This window comes from Falco cherrug, chromosome 6 (assembly GCF_023634085.1).
Source record: "Falco cherrug isolate bFalChe1 chromosome 6, bFalChe1.pri, whole genome shotgun sequence".
NCBI lineage: Eukaryota > Metazoa > Chordata > Aves > Falconiformes > Falconidae > Falco > Falco cherrug.
In genome coordinates, this window is record NC_073702.1 from 15,230,404 (window position 1) to 15,248,012 (window position 17,609).

General features: G+C 34.3%; 1 protein-coding gene across 1 annotated transcript in view; it reads left to right on the plus strand.

The window, feature by feature from the left end:
• Positions 1-17,609, plus strand: part of EYS (eyes shut homolog) — an 873,960-nt gene that overhangs the window by 53,211 nt on the left and 803,140 nt on the right. Inside the window, exons 3-4 of the mRNA XM_027809136.2 lie at positions 11,143-11,336; positions 13,715-13,842. Coding sequence (XP_027664937.2) covers positions 11,143-11,336; positions 13,715-13,842 — 322 coding nt within the window. The remainder of the gene's footprint in view (positions 1-11,142; positions 11,337-13,714; positions 13,843-17,609) is intronic.

Genomic DNA, 17,609 nt, shown 5'->3' on the forward strand with positions numbered 1-17,609 from the left:
AAATCTACTATTGATGTGATGACTTCTACTCTGTAGGAAAGAAATCTGGGAAGTTCCCTGAATCTACTCATTGTACTTACTGATGCATTTTACCAATATCAGTTCATCAGGTTTTATAGGATTTCTTCTGGTTTACGAGAGATTATATGAGGTGACACTGAGGTAAGTTAGCAAATAATTATAACTGCACAAAACCTGGGAGGTGTGTAATTTTCCATGTTTGCATAAGCGAATTAAAAATGACCCAACAAATCTAACCTATATCACTTTGCCAAAGAAAAGTGGGTCAAGAGAGGGTCAGAATAAATTATTATGTAGAGAAAAGTAAGCTTGTTAGCACAAATTTAACAATTAATTTTCAAAAATATGATTGACTATGATTTCAGCTTCTGATGTTGTCATTTATCAGTGTATTTTACAGTGCCAGCAATAGAATTACCATTCTAAAGGTGCCTAGATAATTTTTGAAAATAGGACTTCATAGGATATCAAAGTATCTAAGTCACCTCAAAAAAGAAATCTAAAATTGCCAACACTATTTCATACAAGATATTTTAAGATATTAAATAGAGTAGCTATTCTAGAAGAGACTTCTAAATGAGTCATCTCACATAGCACATTTATTTTGTGTGTCATATTATTTAAATGTTTTAAAAAAATGTCACCCAGGCTCTTCATATGTTCTTTAAAATCTCTTCTAGTTTTATGGTGCTAGAAAGGTAAGTGCTAACAATCATAAATAACCAGATTGTACATAATGTGGCTGAAGTTGTTATTTGTGTTGTAAACTTATCAAATAGGATGTCCCAAAGTGTTTTGAGTGGTTCGGAGTTATTCTGGTCCATATATATTTATCTAACTTTATGCATCTCATCAAAATCTCTGTGCATTCAATTCATTCTGAAGGGGTTTTACACTTTCTAGCTCTTTGTTGGTCTGCACTATAAAGAAAAATAAAAATTCTAGAATAAAATTAATTTATTGTTTTAATTTAATTTTAAAAATACTGATTTTCCACATTGTAGTCATAGGGAGTTTAACTGTGAGGAATAAAATCTACAAGTAAATCAAGAGTGATGGAAACAAAAGTACTTATAATTTGACAGAAACAGTTGAGACAAAATAAAACAATAAAACTTCAAATAAATAAAAGCCTAGTTTGAGTCTACAAAAGCTGGTTTGTCCCTACAAAACTTCCTTTGCTTAATAATGTAGAGAGGATTTTTAATATTCCTAAAAAGTCTATTGAACAGGTAACTTCACCAATATATTACCAGAAATCTCAAACTGCTTTAATTTTATTTAGCTTACATTACTGTAATATCTAAAGTTTAAAGTAATCTTTGCAAGTAAGATGGAGTGCTCAAGATCTGAGAAAATTATTTGTTCAATTGTGTCATACATGGTATTTATCAGAGTTGTACTGATCTCATAAAATTAAACCATTACATGATTTTGTGAATCTCAAGCAGTAGTACAGAGATTAAATAAAAATGTAGGAAATCTGTACATTGCCCCAGATAGAAGCAGACGAGCTCTGTCTGTCATTTACTCTGCTGACCTCAGATGTTCAATACAGAAATGATTATGATGATGAAAAATGCAAACACATTTTCTTTTCTACTTTTTACCAAGGAGAAGGTCAAGCCAAATTTGCCACCGTCTTTTATTACATTTATCTCATCCATGAAGTTTTTGCTTTTCAAGATAGTTGATAGCAAATTAAAAAAAATAATAATAATAAATTGAACATGAGTGTAAAAGTCCAAGTTACACTTTAAGTTAGGGGAAAAGCACTACTCAGTCATTTAACATAGTTCAAAACATATAGCAGAGCGACTCTGCATGCTGTTGAAGGTATGGTCTTTCTACAACTTTTATACAAATTTCAAATGTTGCTACTAAAATTTTTCTACTACAGATATCAAAGATGTGAACCATACCTTTACAACCTTAATCTGACCTCATAAAAAACCCCAAATCATGTTCAAATTGTTAGAATCTCATGTTAAATTAAATCACATCTATTTCTAGGTTTCATGCTTCATAATACATCTTTTGATTGTTTTACCTATGGTGCAAGTAGGCTGGCTGTTTTAACAAAATAGGTAAAGCTGTAATTATTTAGAGACAAGTTTCTACTGTGTTTACCTTTTTTTTGGTTTGTTGTTCTTTTTTTTTTTTTCCTTCCCCTGCAATAATGTCTCCATCATTTTTTCTTGTTTTTAAATACATCCTTTTATTAATCACAACATTTCCCCTTCTTTTTCTACTCAGTACATTTGCAAAAGACTTTAAAAAGTAGATTTCTCCATTTGGGGATCCTACTGTTGTATGTACATTGGCTTTCCCACTAAATTGTAGTTTCTTTCTTTCTCATTATATCCCATTTCACACTTTGTGTACGGTTTATAGAGAAAAAATCCAAATATTTATGTAATTTTTTCAGTAATGAGATGTTAAAATAAATAAAACATTCATGTTGTTACTGTGATTATATTAAAATATGTACAAGCTTTGCTCATTTTTTTAACTGCTATTGTATTATTTTTATTGATCTACATTGAGTCCTTTCAGTTAATAAAATGGTTAACTTCTTTGTAATCCTGCATTGGCTGGCAAGTGGGCAAATATGAACGGAAGGTATATAAAAAGATAAATCTTTTTTGCTTATAATATTGTCTAAATATGCCTATGTGAAGACAAATAATCTTCTTTGATATATATATAAAACAGAAAATTAAAATATATTAATATCTGGACCTTTCAATAAGTTTTTAGTGTATCAGTTGTGAAATAAATTGAGCATATATTTATTTCACAGTCAATAATTTTGATATATTCTATAAACTGAAAGCCTTTAAAATACCCTGAATTACAGATCAGACTGCTTACTGCTTTGACATCTAATTCTTTTTTTTAGTCTATGCAGATGCCTATCATGCTTACTCTGGAGATTAGAGAGCACAGCTGCCCCACTAGCAAATCCTTATCTCCCATCCTTCCTCCTTCCCTTCCTCTGTTAAGTGAGTGAAATATCAGGAAAATAGTGCAAACTTTCATTCTTTTTTCCAGAGCAAAGAGTTAAGAACATTTAACCCTTGTTATGCATAATGATCAAGTTATGTCTGTTTCAGAAAAATATTTATTCTAAGTTTCTGCTAAAAATTGCTGTTCAAATATTCAAGAGACAAGGCCGAAGTTCCAAGCATATCCATGGGACATGGAACAACCTTATTTTAGTGTTTCCTTTGATACAAAACAGATATGCAAGCTAAAGAACTTCTAAAGGTTTGACCTTTGGAAAAGAGGCAAGTTTAGAAAGCAACTGAACAACTCAGAACTTAAGGTGAAACAGAAGCCCTAAGGTGTTATCCACCACCAAAATAATAAAAGCAGTGGGCTTTCAACAGGCTGCTAATCATTGCCCCTAAGAGGTATTGAAGCTACCACTCATTACTCCACTAAACAAAAGAGAAGAAAATATATTTTGCTTGTTTCACAAAGAACAGAAAGGTTCAAGACCTTTCAGTATCCAATGAGATTTGTATAGACATCCATCGAAGTGTTAAGTAACACCTTGCCCATTGAGAATTTAATAGATTTACAGTGTTGCTTGAGGCATGTTCCCTTTCCCATATTATTAAGCTCTTCAGGAGGGATGTTGCTTTTCAATTCTAGCTGGCTGTAAACACAGGAAATAAAGCAGAAAAGGCTGGATCATATTTGTTCTGAATATAAGCTTATTTTCTACCTGTTTCTACAAGAAACTTCTCAAACATCTCTAAATAACTTTTTCTGCTGAATTACTATACCTCGTTTCCCATCCATACTAGATTAATCAACCATTGCCTGTACTTCGCAAACCCAGGGAGAACTTGCATCTCTTGGATTCTCTGTTCTTCCTCCTCTATTCCAGCTGCATCACTAGGTTTATCCCAGCCCAGCATGGCATGCCATTGCCCAGTCTGCCTACCTTCACTTGGGAGACACATCCTGGTATTAAATTTCCTTGAATTGTCTGTCATTTACTCAGAATGGTATGAAGTATTTCATTTTAGTCTCACTAGTGATGTATATAAAAAAGCACCTTAAAATCTCTCACCAATGATTATCAACTTTTGCTTCCTGTGAACGAGAAAGTATTTTGTTCTTCACTGAAAAGTGAGCAAATAAAGCCTATTTTTGCAGTCCAATAGACTTCTTTCTCATTTTGTTCACAAAGCTTTTGTCACTTTGTTATTGTTTAGTATCCATTTATATAGTTATATACTTAATATTTTTTGGGGGGGTTATTTTCATATTTTGTACTTTCACAGTTTGAAATCAGAGACTTTTGTATTTTGTTGAAGAACATTTCTGTCCCACGCAGTGTATTGACTTGATCTATTATCATTTAGGATTTTAATAAAAAATGTACCTCCTATTCGTATCTTTATAAACCATATTGAATAATGTCAGGCACAATGCTAGTCCACGAATGCCAGGAGAGACCTCCTCATCTCTAAGAGGTGGAATACTTCAGAACTCAGAAGCATTGAGCCTCTCACAGAAGTACGTGTGCCATCAGGAACATACCTTCCACTTGAGCATAGGAAAACGTCTTGTCATTTGAGGGGCAGCTGAACTGTACTAATACTATCTGGAGAAAATGTTGCCTTCTTAGAGAAAGCAGTAACTATTGCAATTTTTAAAACCACCTTCTCAAAAGATTGTTAAGTAATCATATAATTTTACTGTAGTAAAAAACATGGAGTATTAGTGCATTCACTATTAATGGACCAGCAGATTTTCTTCTATACCTGGTGTGCGATAAACACCAGCAGCTGGCTGCAAGGGGAAAGACAATTTTAAAGCTGGACTTGTTGTGAGTGGGCAGCATTGGTGTTCTTGATAAAAGTCATAGCTGTCAATTTGAACATTATGGCTATTCTTCCTGCTGCCCATAGCAGTGATTTGAACACCCCATCTGCAACAAACGGAGACACTAGAAAGTTATTTTAGGCCAGAAATCGTATATTGATCTGTTATGACTAGGGTGATGCCCTGCTCTTGCCCCAGGGAATAATAGGTTTCCAGAAACAGTGACAGCCCCATGCACACTACCTTAGCAGTGGACAGGGTGGCATCAGCTCAGAATCAGCCCAGTACTATTTGTTTTGACTATTTTAGAATTTCTGAACGCAGTGGTTAGTCAAGATAAGAAGTAAAACTAGAAGTTTACAAGGACTCTTGAACTCTTGATGAGTTTTTCCAGCAGTACTGTAATTTACTCTCTAATAGGCCTTCCTCTGGTGGAAGCTAACGTTCCTGTCATTCATTTACTTCCAAAATGTCTATTTTCAAGTCTGCTGATTGGAGCTTTTGTATAAAGCACATCAGTGAGCTTTGATACTGCCTATTTGGTCTAAAATTAAGATTAGTAGATGAAGTTTAAGTAGATTTAATTTTGATTCAAACTTTATTGAAATTTTATATTCAGGAAAGTATCATTCATTGGTTTTGGTTATAAATTTATATGAACATGCAAATACTGTATTTGTATTTCAAAGATTAATGCTTTAGTGTACCAATAGTAATACTGGCAAATTTCAGGGTCCAGATGTATAAGACAAGAGCTTGTGATTTATTGATGCTTTTAAACAGAAAAAAAATAAATAATTCTTTCAAAAAAGAGAAAATTTAAGACTCAGTTTTACATCTAAAAGGAAGGGCAGCTGATGAAACCGGAAAGTAAAAACAAGTAGTGAACTGGATTGGACTAACTATAAGTTGTTAACTGAGCTATGAAGGCAGGCATTCATTTAATTGCAGAAGTATTTTCACTTGTTTCCTGAAATATTTTACTGTTCCTTATGCATAACTGTTCCAGAAAATATTGATTTTTCATTAGAGGAATAACAAAACAAAAGTAATGAACATACATATTAAAGCATAGTATACTAATATTGTTCTTCACATATTTTACTCCTTGTAAAGAGAAATTGGTGTATAAATATGAAACTCAGAAAGATTTCTATGAAAAATAAAAACTATTTATTTTAATCAGTAACCCCAGATATTTATGTAAATAGTTCTATGTGGTATATTAATGAATGGACTGATGCGCATCAGTGGTGTCAGTAATGTCCTTTGACTTTTAATGGATTAGCATTATAACATGGTATAACTAATGAAGACTAACAGGGATACAGTTAAATCAAACAAGGAAGGCCTGGAGGGGTTCATAACTTTTTTTGTTTTGGTGAGGGATTTCATCCTTTTCACATGTAAAAGCAATAGAAAATGCTGGAAAAAAGGTTCAGTTCCTTAAACTGAAGCTTTTATATTGGTCTATAGGATAATCTTTACTCACTCATACCTGCATTTTAATGTTACGCAATTTTTATTTTATTGAAGTAAACCTAACAACAATTCACTGTGTTGAACAACCATGGTGAACTAATCCTACTGATTATGTCTTTAATTTCTTGAATTTTCCTCTTTAATCAAGATATTCAACCAAGCTGATAACTAGGGTTTTTTAATGCTGAAGTTTCCTGAATCAGATATCTCCCATTAGACCATGGTTTCTGAATTTATTTTCTTGAGAATTTGAGCTATCTATCACAACTTTGAGTAGTTAATTATTCATCAGTGAACACTAAAGGGACTTCAGTATTTTCAGCAAATGCCTTTTTGGGTCTGATTGAGAGAAGAATTATTTCTGCTGAATTTGTTGGCAACAGAAAACCATCACCTACATCAAATTCTATGCATATATTATGTTGTTATTGATATCAGTGTAGAATAGAAGGTTATGCATCAGATCTATCCAGTTAAAAGAATTTTTCTTGCACTTTTTTCTAATTTAAGTCTCAGGTCTCCTAAATGTGTACAAAAATTTTCAATATGCATGTGCAATTTGGACTAATCTGTTGTTCCCAGTTGCATTGTTCATTGGTAAAATATTGTCCTCCTTCAGGGGTTTGCATTTGACTTCATCTTATAGAGATCTATTTTTATCCTGTTCCCTGTTTACCTTGCTTCTAACAACAGCACTCAAGAGGTCAGTCAACATCAGCATGCTATGAAGTTAGGTTTTACCTAAACAAGAGACACTAATGATGACAAAAATATGTAAATTTTAAAAATGGAAATTTGGAATGAATTCCTAAATTTGCACAACTATCAGGAGGTTTTGTATAGATTTTGAGTCAAAGTAGATAGATTTGCAAGTTTAGAGCACCAGTTGTTCATCTATTCTATCCAAAGATTGTTACATTGCTTACCTATTTATTAAGGTGTCTCGTATTTAAGTAGTATCTTTCAAAAAGCATTGATGTGAAGACATCAGCAACTGTAGAATCCAGTCCTTTCATGGTAGTCTGGTACAGAGACCTCACTGGTAAAAATATGTGAGGTGTTTCTAACTTTATTTGGTTTTGCTTCTCTTTTCAGTCAGTTGCTTTTGTTACGCTTTTCTCCACTGAATTAACAATCTGTTTAGTGCTTGATATTTTCTCCATCCAAGCATTGTAATCAAGTCAACTTTCAATCTTCTTTAGAAAATAGTTTTCTTCTTTAGAAAATAGTTTGAGTGTGATAGAATAAAAAGCTGAAAACACCAATTGTCCAGAATTCCATTTATTGACTTGATTTGTCAAATTCATCATGCATGCATGTTCAGGTGAAGAGCACTGCTCCTGTTTTGCACATAAGATGCTGAATAAGAGAAATTCTAAAGCAGAGGAACGTCAAACACATAAGTAGTTTCAATGATTAAAGAAACATTCCTGCTCAAGACTGACTTATTCCTAAAAGACATTAGGCAGTTGATAGTTTTTTATTGCATTCCCTCTAGATAGACCTGTGAAAGATATGACTCATGTTTTAGACCATGAGTGCAGTTGCTACCTCAGTATCTTCATTTAAATTGATCCTCCTTGACCTGGTTAGGTAATTGGCTCCCTATTCAGACTAAATGCACTGTTTTTTCCAAATTAACAAAAAGAAGAATTTTTTTTTTTGACCTTTACAAGGAGATACCAAGGAGAAAAGAAAATAAACACCTTTTTTGAGATCCTTGAACCATACATTTTTTTTCCTGTATACGTGTCTCATCCTGTGCTTAACAATATTTCCTATCTCCTCTCAGGCTTTTCTCTATTCCTCTTCTAGCTACTTTTAGTGTTCCCTAAAAGAAAGTTGCACTATCTCTTTTTTTAGCAGAACAATGCCCTTTTCCTAGTTTACCATTTCCTACACATGAACATAGCATTACCAAAAAGACACTTCTTTAATCTGGTTTCCCCAGCTGGCCTTCATTGTTCTGTGTTATGTTGTTCATTTAGTATTGTCCTGTTCTAATAATTCCATCCAGTGTCATTGTTTAACAAAAGGCCAAAAAAATCTTGGTAATGGTGGCAGAAAAGGTGGGGAGGATTGAATGATTTGAATGGTAGAAACAATGGCAGGAACAAATTAATCAATTTGGCTTGTGGAACTACACTTTCTGGATTTCTGTTGGGTAGAGCAGTTGGGACCACTTGCTAGTTTGCCTTCTGTTTAGCAATGTGGGTGGGAACAGGAGCACTCATTCTTGTCACATGCGCCCAGTAAGAGGAAAAAAAAAGTAGGATAAGCATTGATATCTAACTTCATCTATGAGTACTGCCAGGGTGCAATATTGTGCTAAAGTAAAACAGGACAGCAAAATAATAAATGAATAATAAGAAACAATTGACCAATCCACATCATGTTGCAAATGTTCTCTTATATATGCACTAATACCATCCATGGCCTTGTTCTGAGCAATGGTCGCCTTAGATTTTCCTATTAACAACCCCTAACATCTGCAAGTTGCAATATACTTTTAGTGTAATTTGGTTACTGTGGTGATGAGCGATAGCAAGAGCTTCACAAAAGATTCTTTGAAAGTCCCCTCATGCTAAAGAGAAGTGAATAATACATCCTAAAAGAAAGATCCAATTCATTTTGCCTTATTGGAACAACTATTTCCAATTCACTGAGTGATAGAAATTATTTTGATCCTTTTTCTGCTAATGTATAGTGTTTGTAGCATTAGCTGTTCTGGTATATAATAGAGCTAGATCTATTGGTAATCTAAGATTTACTGCATCTTCTGGTAAATGTTCCACATAATTACTGTTGTTCTACATAGCTAGTCTGTTAAGAAAACTGTTAGAGGCTCACATACTTATCTATTAATTGGTTTAGGATAAATTAGCTATGTTTACCTTGCAGTTTACAATTCTGAGTTTAAAGTATTCCAGCTGTGATTTCAAAAGTCTACATATTTTTGTAAAGTATAATTTATTCTTTTATGACTATTTTTAATTCGGTTGATTCAAATTACTAACAAAATGCAGAATCAATACATACTACTACTTCAGAATACAGAATAGATTTATTATCAAGTTAACATTATTGCTACAGCAAATTATAAAAAAGGAGACTGATTGGTAAGTATGTGTGAGGAAGGTGGTTTAAATTAGAATACCAAAGCACGAGATATGTAAAAAGCATATTTGCTACATAGTGTTCCAGAAGTAAATAGAAGTAAATTCCTAGCTGCTATAATTCCATTGTATCCTTGACATTGCAGAACTACAGAGTTAATTGTCTAAAATACTTAGGTAGCTCATAACTGTTGAGATATGCATGCAGATTAGTAAGCCCCTGCCTGGGGTTACAATAACTGAACAGAAAGAACATGGGAAACTACTGAACATAGTGAGAAGTTGCTGAGCTTAAGGAGTAACTGAGTGGCTGACAAATGTTACAGATAACACCAAGAGGGAAGACTAGATTTCACAGATAGTTAAGGGAGAATTTTGTGAGAGACAGGAGAACTTTACAAATAATTAAAGGGGGGAACTGGACACATTTTGTCAATTATTTTCTTTCAAGTCCAACAGAGACTGGGTAACCATTACCCAAAGCCAAGATTACCTAGGAAACCATATCAGAAATACTGAATTTGTGTATAAAGGCAACAAAACTGGGGCCAATGGGGACAAACAGTTAGGTAAGAGTTGTTTATCTGGGAGAAAAAAAGGATGAAGAAGGTAGGGATCAAGGTGGACAGGAGAAGTACAAATATGGGAAAATGCAGAGAAAAGGTGATAAAAGGGCTGGATGAATGTAAGCAGGCTGCAGCTCATTATGCTTCTCTGGATGAGCCTGTGTCTGATCACTGCAGTCCCTTTTCTTTACTACTTCTTTACTGTTTTTTACCACCCTTCCTGGTGGGCAGGGGTGGGCTTTTAAGATGGACTAGCCAGCAACTAGAATGATACCTAGATCTGGAATGACTCAAGGTCTGAGCCAGCAAGTTGGCAAGAGGTTCCGGATCCAAGTATAGATATCAGACAGTCTTAAAGCCTATGCAGATATTTGAGGGATCCATTAATATGGGTGTATTTATGCATTTAGAAAAAGAGGCGGGGGGTGTTTGCTATTGAACTTCAGTACTGACTAGCCAGAAAGAAGGAAAATGTTTGAGCCATTGTTGCTGTTCTTTCTTGTTGAGTGGTGTTTATGTTTTTGTGCAGAGAAAGGCACTGCTCTTCATGTTGATCCATGTGGGCACTGTGTCTGTAGTGTGTGCGTACGTGTGATTGCATGTGCACCTACTGAGAGTACATTCAACTCCACTACTGGCTGGATCTATAAACAGGAATGTGAAGAATCTCCTTGGTCTGAAAGTCCACTGGATCCAGGTTCCCTTAATAATAATCACTGCAAGGGAGATGTTCAGTGACTATTCAGTGTCTCCTGGGACTATGGTTCCCCTTCTCCTCCTCCCTTTGCTAACAGATTAGTTTAGTCACTCTCACACATTTCTAACATGTTTATTCAGCAAAACAAACAAAACGTACAGGAATATTTTAAGTCCTTTGCTTTTTAAATGATGATAGTTTAAGGTGTCCCAGTCAGTTACTAGAACTTCACAGTGTAAACAATTTAAGAAAAACACAGCCTCTCAATCCCTCCTAAAATTTAAAGAAAAAGGAAGGAAAAAAAAGGAAATCATAGGGAAATACAAATTAGTGACAAATTATTGTTTATGGGCAGCATATTAAGAAGCATCATTCATTCAAAGACTCCCTAATTTTTTTTTGCGTTTATTTCTTCTAGGTCCATTTTGTGAGGAACCTGGTGATCCTTGTGCATCTCAGCCGTGCCTGAACAGGGGCATATGCCAATATAATCAGCCAGGATATATTTGTGATTGTCCTGCTGGTTTTCTTGGTCAAAATTGTGAAATTGATATCAACGAATGTTCTTCAAGGCCATGTCAGAACAGAGGTACATGTATAGATTTGCCAAATGTAAGTATAAACTTCAGAGATCCCTATTTGAACATAATATAGAATCACTGAATAATAGAATGGTTTGGATTGGAAGGGACCTTTAAAGATCATCTAGTTCCAACCCTCCTGCTGTGGGCAGGAACATTTTCCGCTAGACCAGGTTACTCAAAGCCCTATCCAACCTGATCCTGAACACTTCCAGGTATGGGGCATCCTCAGCTTCTCTGGGAAATCTGTTCCAGTGTCTCACCGCCCTCACTGTAAAAAGTTTATTCCTTCACCTAACCTAAATCTATAATTTTTCAGTTTAATATTATTATTCTTTCTGGTATCACTATAGATCCTTTTAAAAAATCTCTCTCCATCTTTCTTATAAGCCCCCTATAAGTACTGAAAGATCTACTCAAGATCTACTAGAGCATTCTCTTTTCAGGGTTGAACAACCCCACTTGTCTCAGCTTTTCTCTATAGCCATTTTCGTGGCACACTTCTGGACTTACTCTAACAAGTACATGTCTGTCTTATGCTGGGATTCCCAGATCTGAAGATAGTACTCCAGGTAGCATCTCATGAAAGCAGAGTGGGAAAATCAGCTCCCTCAGCCTGTTGGCCACACTTCTTTTCATGCAGCCCAGGATACAATTGGCTTTCTGGGCTGCAAGCTCACATTGTTAGCTCATATCCATTTTTTTTATCCACCAGTATCCCCACGTCCTTCTCCACAGGGCTGCTCTTAATACATTCATCATCATCTGTCCTGATACTGGTGATTGCCCTGACCCAGGTACAGGACCTTAGACTTGACCTTGTTGAACTCCTGAGGTTCACATGGGCCTACTCCTCAAGCCTGTCAAGGTCCCTCTGTATGGGACCACTTCCCTTTAGTGAATAAACTGTATCACTCATCTTGGTGAAAACTTGCTCAGGGTGCACTCAGTCCCACTGTCTGTGTCATTAATCAAGATGTTGAACAGTACCAGACCCAGTACAGGTCCATGTACTACTTGTTACTGATCTCCATTTGGACATTGAACTGTTGATTGCAAGTCTTTGGAAATGGCCATCCAGCCAATTCCTTATCCATTGAATCCGTATCTCTCCAATTTAGCAGCAATGATGTGTGCAATGATGTCAAAGGCCTTACAGAAGTAGATGGCATCGTTTCCTCTTCCCTTATCCATCAGTAAAGTCACTCTGCCACAGAAAGCCACCTAAGAAGTCAGGCATGATTCTCCCTTTGTGAAACCATGTTGGTGGTTTCTAATCACCTCCCTGTCATCCACATGTCTTGAACACAGCTTCCAAGAGGATCTGTTCCATGAAAGCGGTTGTTTCCTCTTCTTGCTTTTCCTATGGTATCTGGTTCTATTTTTTTTTTTTTTTTTAATTAGAATGAATTCATGTAGACTCACAAAGGTTTGATAATAGACTCATATCTGGTTATATTTAAAACTTCATTGTCAACCTTCTTTTATTAGCATGACTATTGCAAATAGCAGTGATTACACAGAACCAAAATAGTGAAAGAAGAGTTCAAAAGATCATTATCACATACCAGTGATACATACTCACCCACAGAGAAAAAAAAAAAGAGACATCTAAATTGCTGAACAAATTGATAGATTTCTAAATGATGCAATCTATCTAAGTATTTTGCCTATTAGATAAACTATCACATACTATTTTGTACAATCATTTCTGTAGAGAAACAGATCGGGTAGTTTGATTCACATGTATAGAAATATCTCAGTAGGTGTAAAAATGAAGTATTCTGATCATGCCTTTAAGACCAATTCTAAAGAAACACCTGAACATTTTCAGCTGTTTGTTTGGGTTTTTCTTAATAACTTGCTGTTCTTACTGTGTAAATTAAAGATTGCAGTGACTGAGAGATATGTTTCTCTATCACAGAGAAGCACAGTCTCTGTTCTTCATATTGAAGGGGAAAAATGATACTACACCATTTTCTTTCCTACTCTAGCTAGTGAATATCCTTTGGTATATGATGTACCTGGTGCACTGTCACTATTCAACAGATGCAAATGTTACATTGGAACAAATTCAGAAATTAGGAAAAAAACCCAAATGAATTAAAAAAAACCTCCTTCTTGATTCAGTTAGGAAATCACAAAGCCAGCCTAATTTAGAGCTGGTATATTTCCAGACAGCAAACCCAACCATGGTATAATCTGTGCTGGAAGGCCTATTCCACTTGCCCTAAATTATGTTTGTAACCCATCTGGGGCTAAAACTGCTTTTTGTTCTGTCTTTGTAGACTGTTTAATATGATGAAACCCTGTCCTAGTTAGGTCTTTATAGTAATGGAAGTAAACACTGATTTTTTTATTGCCTTGGGTACAACAAATAATTGTTTCTTATTTCCTTCTTTTTTATAGGATGTGGCATGTATTTGTCTGTCAGTATTCACTGGCAAGTTCTGTGAGAGAATACTGAATCCATGTGAATTATTGCCTTGCTTAAATAATGCTACTTGTATATCTGATCAGCAGAACTATAAGTGCCGGTAAGATTAGAAATTAATTTATTTCAGTATTCCATTGGATGACTTGATGCTATCCCACTGATTGCAGAAAGAAAATACACTATCAGCCACAGAGAACACAGAAAAATATAAATTCTTAACATTTTTTTTTAATTTAGTTTTGGTGCTGTATTGTGTTAGCCTTTTTGACAACTCTAGAAGTGCTACAAAAAAGAATGTGTTTAAGAAGTTATAAATTGTTTCATCTTTAATACTGTAACATAAAATATATAAAACAGCACATTGATGGCATGTATACTACAGGTACTACTTTCAGAGTGCATGATGTTTATGTTGTTTGTGAAAGGTCAAGACAACTGATTTAATTTCTAATTCACAGACATGCATTAATAGGTCTTAGATTGATCCTTCAAGCAGCATATTAGGAAGTGTTTTATTCAGAAAGATCATGCTAAAATTTATCCACTTGAAAATAACAGAAGTAACCTGGTATATAATTTCATCTCACTTTAAATAGTTTTTAGATATTTTCTTACACCATTAAGAGTACAATTTTTCTTCTTCCTATTTTCTTGGCTTTTATCTGGCTGCCTGAAGTAAGTTCTGGTAAACATTACTGAAGTGCAGTAAACAACTTTCAAATATTAGGATATTCATAAAAGCAGAAAATTGAAAGCTGTTGTACACAGAATTCTGAAAACACATTCTAACTGAACTTACAAACTGCAAATACGTAACAGAAGTACAGAGCATAAAGTTACAGTCCATCATAAGAAATTCAGCTGAGAAGTCTGGAAAGTAAACTATAAGTAGAACTAAGTTTACAATTTTCCCAAAGAAGGAAAAAAGCCTTATAATTGTATTTACATTTATATCTAACTACATACACACAAACATGTACACACACATACTCAGTTAGATCTTTCCATATAGATATGTATATCTATATATGCACAGAACAATAGTGTTATCATTTATTTTCCAATATTTTAAACCAAGATATAAGCTACTAATAATTTACTGTTATATAGTCAGTCTTTTACACACTATGTTGTTGCATGAATTAGTATGAAACGATGCCTGAAGTTTACATTTTAAAATATGCATAATATGAACAATTAATGTCAAGATATAGATTATCTTTCTTTTAAAAAAACTTATTTAAAAAAAATTCCGTGTACAATGCAGATTGAATAATCTATAATTTCACAAAGCACTGGTAGAAATGGTTTGTACCATGAAAGTCATTGTACAGTAGAAATCGGTTAATGAAAATAGCTATGGAAAGGCATGGTGATTTAACAGTCTTTCCATTGATATACCTTGTGACAATAAAAGTGGAAGGCATGATTTAGATCAAATTAACAGAAAGCAAAAATGGGCAATTAAGAATCCATTTGTATTGATTATCAAAATAATCACTTAAGTTACGTGGTAAAGCTAGGTGCTAGAGATTTTAGTTTGGGGCTCAGATGGTACAATACTGTTTTCTTCTAATATCAGGTATTAAGATCCTATTAATATCATTGCTGCTTAGTTTTTACTTTTAATATTTATGTATTATTCATGCATTCAGTTTTGCTATCTGTAAAATACACATTTGACAAGACAGGCAAGACACATTTGTGGAGAGCTAGTTTGAGAAATGGGACGGGTTATACACTTACTTTTTTTGACACTAAGAACTTGGTAAAAAGGGCAAATAACATTCTAAAGAGAACACTGTGGATAGAGTAATGGAGAGTGCCTCTGTCAGCTTTGTACAAAGTCAAGTGCTTGGCCCTGTGCATACCATTTAAGAAAAGACTTTGGATGGTGTTCAATCCACATGGTTTTCCCTAGCATCCAAGCTGCACACCAAACTTCCTTAGTGAAGGAAGAACTCCAGAAAATGACTCATCTCTTCCAAAAAGACATACCCAGGACAGGTGGGATGAAGCATCCTCTGGATGTTTCCAATTTTCTCTGTACAGAGGGACACAGAAAGCCTTGACTGCTGTCCTAAACCTGATACTAAAACTGCAGACTTTTATCATTTGTAAAATATGGCAGCATTGGAATTTAGGTTCAGTAGAATTATAGAACAGCCCAGCTTGGAAGAAACCTCAAAAGACCATTTGGTTCAACCTTTTGTGGGAAAGGGAGCTTAGATGAGATTATCGATCACCCTGTTGAAAAGCATATTGAAAACCTCCGGTACTCAGCCTTAGTTTTGCCATTCAGTCCATGAAGGCTCCTATTAGTGATTGCAATATTTTTTACTGTTTGTTGTTAATAAATTGAAAATTATTCCCTCATTTGTTGTTAAATTAAAATCAGGTTTATACCACTTAATCCAAAATATTTAATAAGTGTAAATTCTGTGTATATTTTGCCTGTATACTTTGGAACGAGACATTTAGGTGAGACAAAGCATTTTGAGGGAATATGAATAATGTACTTTTCACAAGGAGATCAGATTGTTTGTGAGAGCTGAAGTCTTGCCAAAGTCAGAGTCCTGAAATGTAGAGGAGGTGCCAACTTCTAGAGAGGGTCAAGAGTCAGCAGGGTTTTCTATTTTTAGGATGCAAAATTCTCCTTTTAAATTACATCTTACTTACCTACTTAAATAACAGAATTTAAGAGGAGTTATAGGAACAGTGGTTTAACAGTTTCAGTTTTAGGTCACAAAGTTGGGAGTTTTCTGGCTATGAGTCATGTTTTAATTTGCTTTACCCAAAGGAAACCTACCATGAAGTATGTTGCTTTATTTGGGAGATTTGAGGCCACTCATTCAAAGTTTCAAGTGGCAGTTTTGTTTAATTTTTAGTAATCATTGTCAAAGACTGTAGGTTATGACTATGTCTATTTACTCCACAAAAACCTGCATGTGTTTCATTCAGTTTAATACTACTACCTGATCCACTTTTAGGAATTTAACATTTTAAATAAATGTAATTTTTTAGCTCACATGCATATACAAATTCAAATAATAGCTGAATTGACCTTTTTATTCCCTTATGTTTTGTTTTACTTTATGTGCTTCTCATGCCTAAGCTGCATTCTACTTATAACCATCACCATCTCAGCTTCTACCTGCTTGTCTTTTCTTCTTTGAGAAAGCAGTAGTTATATGTTTAGAATGGAAAACCAAACAGACTCAATTTAATTTTCCCCACTTCAGTTATGATGTATGACTATCTTGTATTCTAATTCCATCCCTTCAGTCTTGATATCATATACAGCTTTGTGCTAAGAATGTAATAGTAACATATTTTTTTCCTTAAATGTCAAAATTTAAGGTGAATTCAAGTAGGCAGTGAACAAGGATATCCATCACAATAAATTGTGATTGTTTACCTTGTATCTTCTTCTATTATCCATTTTTTTTAGGACAATAAAAAGTCACAGAAAATGGATTCTGAGAATATTCGTTCTGTTAGTGTAATCTTTGGAACTTTACTGTCAACTTTCTTGCTATTAATTTACTGTTATGGTCTCTGGCATTGGTATGTGTATTGCCAAACAATGATAAAAACAAAAACAGGAAAAATGAGCAAATATAAAAATTAGGAAAAGTAGTTTCTAGAATTGGCTTACTAAATTACGTATTTTTAGAAAGTCATAGATTACCTAGATAAATTGAACCAAGAAAGTTAGGAGCATTTTCACCTGATTGCCGATCATAGGTAAAAACAAATCAGTAAAACAAATGTTATAATTTAGTTGCCCTGGTTCGGGTTTCAGTGTTATTTAAAAATCAAATTATAACAAAATATACATTTTTATTTTATTTTACATTTTATTTT